Source organism: Triticum dicoccoides, chromosome 1B (genome assembly GCF_002162155.2).
Source record: "Triticum dicoccoides isolate Atlit2015 ecotype Zavitan chromosome 1B, WEW_v2.0, whole genome shotgun sequence".
NCBI classification, from domain to species: domain Eukaryota; kingdom Viridiplantae; phylum Streptophyta; class Magnoliopsida; order Poales; family Poaceae; genus Triticum; species Triticum dicoccoides.
This window is the reverse complement of record NC_041381.1, coordinates 696,998,754-697,006,515: the sequence shown is the minus strand read 5'-3', so window position 1 is coordinate 697,006,515 and position 7,762 is coordinate 696,998,754. Positions and strand designations below refer to the sequence as shown.

The following is a 7,762-nucleotide window of genomic DNA, read 5'->3' as shown; positions in this document are numbered from 1 at the left end:
CAACAAACCACCACTGATGAAGAGTAGCGCAGATCAGAAGGATCTAACCTTAAGACACACCAACGAATATGAACGACGACCAGATCCGAGCAGATCCACCAAATACATATTCGCCGGAGACACACCTACACGCGCCCGTGGTTTTTTTCCCTTCGTGTAGAAGGGATTTTTCACGTTAAATCTCGTGTCTCCTGCTTGTTTTCGTTCTTCATCGTGTTTGATTGCGTGTCGTATCTCTAACAGTATGGTTTTCATCTGGTCTTCCACCAATGAACCTTAATCTCTTTGGTCCGACTCACAGCTTGTAGCTTGGCACCTGAGTTTGAACGCGGTTGCGGTGCCGCACAACGACTCGTGTGACTACCAGCTTGCTACCAGGACCGGTGGAGTCAAGACAAAATCACTGACTTTTCGCTGGACCTCGTCTACAACGGTTTGACACCGACACCTCATTCCAAGGCAAAAATCACACGGCTTGACACCGACGCCTCATTTCAAAGCTTCCAAGCAAACACGGCGCAGAGGCAGAGCACAAATACCCAACGTCCACCCTAGCAGTAGCACAACGCACGGAAGCTCGACCAACCAAAAAATGGCGTCCCTCCTCCTCGTGCTGCTGCAGCTGCTCGTGCACCGCGCGGCTGCCGACGAGCGGCAGCTTCTCATGCAGATCAAGCACACGTGGGGCGACCCGCCCGTGCTCGCGGCCTGGAGCAACGGCTCGGGATCGGTTGACCACTGCTCCTGGCCTTACGTGACCTGCGACGTGCCGTCCGGGCGCGTCACCAGCCTCTCCCTCGCCAACACCAAAGTCACCGGCCCATTCCCAGACGCCATCGGCGGCCTCTCCGGCCTCACCAGCCTCAACCTCTTCAACAACAGCCTCACCGGCGCCTTCCCGACCAGCGTGTACCGCTGCGCTTCGCTACGGCACCTCGACCTTGTAAGATGTATCTGGTGGAAGCGTTCCTACTCCTCCGTAGAGGAGCCGCGAGGCTTTATTGATCGTGGGCAGGAAACGCCTCTGCCGTGGCTTACAAGTCATCTACCGATCGCTAGGATTCGGTAGGATAAGAGATAGGAGGTTACAAGGGAGAGGAAGAGATAAGTAGTTTAGATTACAACAGAATATATCTCTAAGTCTAACACCCTCCCTTAATTTGAACTACCTATCCTAGGTTGAGATTGTTCTTGAATGCTTCGAATGGCTTGTACGGTAAGGCTTTGGTGAAACCATCAGCTACTTGATCTTTTGAAGGAATAAAGCGTATTTCCAGTTTCTTCTCTGCAACTCTTTCCCGTACAAAATGAAAGTCTATTTCAATGTGCTTTGTTCTGGCATGAAAAACTGGATTAGCACTTAAATAAGTAGCACCTAAGTTATCACACCATAGGCATGAAGCACGACGTTGCTTAACACCCAATTCCTCAAGCAAAGACTCAACCCAAATGATCTCTGCAGTAGCATTTGCCAATGACTTGTACTCAGCTTCAGTACTCGACCTTGACACTGTTGCTTGTTTCCTGGCACTCCATGAAATGAGGTTAGACCCAAAGAAAACAGCAAATCCTCCTGTGGATTTTCTATCATCACTACAGCCTGCCCAATCTGCATCAGAGAAAGCACTAGCCAGTGTAGAATGGGAACGTTTAAAACACAGCCCCAAATCTATAGTGTGCTTCACATACCTTATGATCCTTTTGACAGCTGTCCAATGAGCAGAAGTGGGAGCATGCAGATATTGACATACTTTGTTAACAGAAAATGAGATATCTGGCCGTGTCAAGGTTAAGTATTGCAAGGCTCCAACAGCACTTCTATACCTGGTGCTTTCCTTCTCATTAAGTGGTTCCCCTTCATAAGCTGACAGTTGTTCTGATGAGGATAATGGTGTGGGGGAAGGCTTGCAATCCTTCATTTCCATCCGAGCCAAGAGTTCAGTGGCATATTTTTCTTGTTTCAACACTATACCATCCTGAACCTTCTTAACCTCAATGCCTAGAAAGAAACTTAAATCACCAAGATCCTTTAAGGCAAATTCTGAGCTTAGATCACGCAAAAGAGCATTAGTAGCATTCTGAGAAGAGCTTGCAACTATAATGTCATCAACATATATGAGCACAAAGATGACTCTATTTGCCTTATTGTATATGAAGAGAGATGTGTCAGCTTTTGATGCAACAAAGCCAAGATGTTTCAACTGCATACTTAGTCTGGAATACCATGCTCTAGGTGCTTGTTTCAAGCCATAGAGAGCCTTGTCAAGTTTGCATACATAATGTGGTTTTTGCCTGTTTTCATAACCTGGTGGTTGCCTCATGTAGACCTCCTCTTCCAGAACACCATGTAAAAACGCATTCTTTACGTCTAGCTGTCTCAGACTCCATCCCCTAGACACAGCAATTGCTAGCACAAGTCTTATGGTTGCAGCTTTTATTACAGGACTAAATGTATCCTCATAATCAATACCATAATGCTGCTTAAATCCTTTAGCAACAAGACATGCTTCATACCTGTCAATGGAGCCATCTGCCCTCTTTTTGATTCTATACACCCATTTACAATCAATGATGTTTTTACCTCTTTGATTTGGTACCAAACGCCATGTCTTGTTTTTTATCAGGGCTGTATACTCCTCATCCATGGCCTTCTTCCACTTTGGATCTCTAAGCGCATCATCTAGTTTTGTCGGCTCTCCTGAAATACACAGCATACTATACCTTATTGTGCCATCAGTCCTTATTTTTGGGTTTTTAATACCTTTTTGTAGTCGAGTTGTGACTTTGGATGTGGCTGGTTGCTGCTGTACACGCGGGCGTGCGGATCCACTTGTCGCAGAAGATCCTGGAGGGGAGACAGGAGTTGCCGCATCTGATCCTGTGGTCGCAGATGTGGCTCGCGGATCCACAGCCGCACCGTCTGTAGCCGCAGACGATCCCGTGCCAGTCGCGCCAGGTGGGCCTGTTGGCTGCATGCATCCGCCGCGCCTTGCAATGATTGGCTGCATGCGCAGGCCGCTCGATGGAGATTCTCCGCGCGATGACGTGGCGGTGGCGGAGCGGCTCGCCCGCGCCTGATTCTCCTGTTCGATCGAATCACGATCCGAGGCGAATATCCGCGCTTGATCCGAGGGAGATTGAGGCGCAGGGGTGGCAGGCGCCGCCAAATCATCCTCGAACGCCGCGCCACCTTCATCTTCTTCTTCTACATGAAATATAGCTTCATTTTCTTCAGGATTTTGATCATTCTGTCCGTTTTCTTCCCTGTTTCCTTCAGGTACCTGCACACACGAAAGACAAGCACTGGTTCTAGCAGGAATATTATCATCATGTTGGTTTGTACAATTGTTGTTTCCCCCGTGATCAAAACCTCGAAGTGTAGGTGGAAGAAGAAGAATCTCTTGACGAAGAAGAGCGCCGGCATTGGGATGGAGGGATTCAAAAGGGAAAATTGATTCATCGAACACAACGTCTCGAGATATATAGACTCGGCCTGTGGGAACATCTAAGCACTTGACTCCTTTGTGCATAGGACTGTAGCCCAAAAACACACATTTTTTTGAACGAAACGCAAGTTTGCGTGTGTTGTAAGGTCTTAGGTTTGGCCAACATGCACAACCAAAGACTCGTAGAGACTTAAAATCTGGTTTTGTTCCAAACAAGCGTGTGATTGGACTTTCATACTTGATGACTTTGCTGGGTCGAATATTTATAAGATATGTGGCAGTGAGAAAAGCTTCATCCCAGAATTTTAGGGGCATGGAAGCATTGGCTAGGAGTGCTAATCCTACCTCAACAACATGACAATTTTACGTTCAGCCGACCCGTTTTGCTGATGAGCATGGGGGCAAGAGACGTGGTGGGAGATTCCAATTTTTTGAAAAAAGGAATTTAGCTTCTCATACTCACCACCCCAGTCGGTTTGCATAGCAAGAATTTTTGAGTCTAGTTGGCGTTCAACAAGATTTTGGAAGTTGGTAAAGACTTGAAAAACATCAGATCTTTTCTTTAGTAGATAGATCCAGGTGAACTTGCTATAATCATCAATGAAACTCACATAATAAGAGAATCTACCAACTGATGTGGGGGCTGGTCCCCATACATCTGAAAAAATAAGCTGCAATGGAGCAGTGGAAACACTTGTTGATATAGGATAAGGTAACTGATGACTTTTAGCTTGCTGGCAAGCATCACAAATTGACTCAACGCTAGACTCATAAGGTAGTTTATTCTTGCTAAGAACATGCTGAACTATAACTGAGGAGGGATGACCCAGACGACTATGCCACCTGGCCGAAGAAGGTTTGGTGACACTCCATGCTTGTTTATTCGACCATGATGAAGATGAAGATGATATGAGTGGATACAGGCCTCCCTCACATTTTCCTCTAAGGATGATTCTCCTCGTTGACAAGTCCTTGATCACAAAAGAGTGAGGATAAAATATTATGAGAACATTGTTGTCAAGAGCAAAACGATGAACAGAAACAAGATTTTTTGAGGCATGTGGAACATGTAAGACATTGTTAAGAAGTAGGTCTTTTACGGGGGTTTTAACAATTGAATTTCCAACATGAGTAATGTCCATACCAGTTCCACTTGCCGTGTGTATCTGATCACCGCCGTGGTACCTTTCCCGCATCGTCAACTTGTCGAGCTCGCCTGTGATATGCTCGGTGGCACCAGAGTCAGCATACCAGTTGGTGTCAATGCCGTAGTTGTTGGTGATGAGGTTGGCTACCTTCTTTTCTTCATGATCATCATCATACCGATGCCAGCAGGCTCTTGCTCCGCCAGCATGGAACTTGTAGCAGATTTGGCACTCGGGGTAGTCGCCCTCTTGCTGCTGCTGTTGTTGTGGTTGAGGGCGAAAACGTTGCTGATGACCACCGCTGCCACCCCCACGACTCGGGGAAGGAGAGGAGCGGTTTCCTCGACCGCGGCCCCCTCTGTTGCTTCGGCCACGGCCTCCCCTGCCGCGGGACTGTCCGCGCCCTTTATAGATGGTGTTGGCAGAGGAGCGGGAACCTGCTGGACCGTCGCCCAGCATCTCCATCCGCTGATCAAACGCAGCAATCTGCGCAAAGAGATCATCGATGGTGATGGAGTTTTTGATGGCGCCGATCACTGCCACGATGGGATCGTAGTCCCGATCGAGGCCAGCAAGGATGTAGTCCACCATCTCCGGGTCGGTTACCGGGCGTCCAGCCGCAGCTAGCTCGTCCACGAGGCTCTTCATCTTGGCGATGAATGCGTTGCTCGACATGTTGCCTTTCTTGGTGTTGGAGATGGCCATCCGCAGATTGGTTATGCGGGATTGTGACTGCGCGGCGAATAAAGTGGTAAGGGCAGTCCAGAGATCAAAGGTACTATCCTTACCGATCACTTGCGCCAGGATTTCTTGAGTGAGGGAGTTCAGCAGGTAGCTCAGAACCTGCTGATCCTTCGACAACCACGGGCCGTACAGAGGATTTGGCTCTATGGCTGTGGTCTTGTCCGCCTTGGTGACTTCGATGGTCTTTGGCGGTGCAGCATCGCTGCCGTCGAGGAGGCCGGTCACTTGCGCGCCTCGCAGTGCCGGCATGACCTGCGCCTTCCATAGGAGGTAGTTCCCCCTTGCGAGCTTCTCTGATGGTGGAGCACTTAGGTTGAGGCCGGCGGCGCTCGAGCTCGTAGCCATGGCGATGGAAGGGTGTTTAGGGTTTCTGGTTTGCTAGACGATAGGAAGAGACGTGGCTCTGTATACCATGTAAGATGTATCTGGTGGAAGCGTTCCTACTCCTCCGTAGAGGAGCCGCGAGGCTTTATTGATCGTGGGCAGGAAACGCCTCTGCCGTGGCTTACAAGTCATCTACCGATCGCTAGGATTCGGTAGGATAAGAGATAGGAGGTTACAAGGGAGAGGAAGAGATAAGTAGTTTAGATTACAACAGAATATATCTCTAAGTCTAACAGACCTGTCCTATAACTACCTCCACGGCGAGCTCCCGGCCGGCATTGGCCGTGCCCTCGGAGAGAACCTCACCTCTCTAATTCTGAACGGCAACTGCTTCAGAGGTACCATCCCCACCTCCTTGTCCCGGCTACGGAACTTGCGGTCGCTCGAGCTGGACAACAACTACCTCGCCGGCACCATCCCGCCAGAGCTCGGGGACTTGACGGGCCTCCAGACGCTGACGCTCGGGTACAACTCGTTCGACGTGGGGGAGCTGCCGGTGTCGTTTAAGAACCTGACCAAGCTGAAAATCTTGCAGGCGAGGAGTTCCAACCTCACCGGCGACTTCCCGAGCTATGTGACAGAGATGCCGGAGTTGGAGGTGCTCGGTCTCTCCATCAACGCCTTGACAGGAAGTATACCTCCGGGCCTCTGGAACCTCACCAAGTTACGACTTCTGACTATATATGCAAACAACCTCACCGGCGAGGTCGTCGTCGGCGATGGTGCTTTCGGCGTGTTGAATTTGGTGACCATCGACCTTTCCGCGAATCACAAGCTAAGTGGGCCGATTCCGGAAGCCTTTGCTCACTTGCCAAAGCTGGAAACGTTGAACTTGTTCTACAACAACTTCTCTGGTCAGATACCTGAGGGTTTGTGCGAGAACAGCAAGTTGGAGTATCTCAATGTCGGACAAAACCTCTTGAGCGGCTCCATCCCAGCAAGCCTCACTGGTTGCACCACACTCAAGCGATTGATACTTAGCAACAACAAGCTTTCTGGCAATGTGCCTTTTTTCTTTTAGCTAACTATACTACACAATTCTTTAGGTGTATCAAAAGTGTATATATGAGAAACAAACCTATACTTTTATAGTTTTATAGTATATGATTAAAGTAACATGATTATGTAGCACTCTAACAATGACCAGCTCCTGGGCGAGATACCGAGGGTTTTATAATTAATGGAAGTGTTGTAAGATAGTTTTGATAGCAAAATAATGGGTATCAAGTAACAAATAACAAAAGAAACAAGGTTGCAACAAGTGGCAATTCTTAATAGTGCTAAGGACAATCAGGTGGTACTTCTAATAAGATTTGTCTTATATTCTCCAATCTATTTGTCTTTTTTTGCCAAGTTTGATATGTTTATCTTCAGCGGGAGTTGTGCGTTATAGTAGGTACTAATCTTTCGTTGTTCTATATCCCAGTAACAAAAAGGGACAAGCCACGTATTCTATTGTTGACATTAAGGATGAAACGACGGTGTCTCGTCATATAGATTGATGTTTTACTGTCTTCTTTGTGTCATCGTGTTTATTGCAATGCTCTGTTTCTTGTAAACTTAATACTTCGTGATCATGCTGGATAGATGTATATGAATGGAGCATTAGTAGTAAATGCAGTTGGATAATAGTCTACTCATCACAGACGTAATATCTATATGATATTATACCCTGAATGATCATAATCTTAAATATAAATATTGCAATTTAGTCGCTGCCCAGGTTAACTGTAATTTATTCACCACACCATACTTGTATGCTGGAGAGAGATGCCACTAGTGAACCTATGGCCTCCTGGGTCTATTGTCCATTACTGAAAACTTTACAAAAATATTATTCTTTATTATACCGTTTTATTTATCTATCAATTTATCATTATTACTTGCAAATTTAATCTTGTAATAACTAACAAGACAAGAAGCTTGATAACCTTCTTCTTGACGTGTTGTGAACAAGTTTGTTTTCTTTTTGTGTGTGCATGTACCAGAGACTATGTTTGCTGAGAGAACTCTCTCTGATTGATAAACTTGGTTCTATAATCG

General features: G+C 47.1%; 1 protein-coding gene across 1 annotated transcript; it reads left to right on the top strand.

The window, feature by feature from the left end:
* The first annotated feature begins 592 nt into the window (after nt 1-592).
* LOC119351001 (probable leucine-rich repeat receptor-like protein kinase At1g35710) lies at nt 593-6,740 on the top strand. The gene is made up of 2 exons (XM_037618573.1): nt 593-950; nt 5,956-6,740. The coding sequence occupies exons 1-2, from the start codon at nt 593-595 to the stop codon at nt 6,738-6,740; spliced, it is 1,143 nt and encodes a 380-aa protein (XP_037474470.1).
* Nucleotides 6,741-7,762: the final 1,022 nt, after the last annotated feature.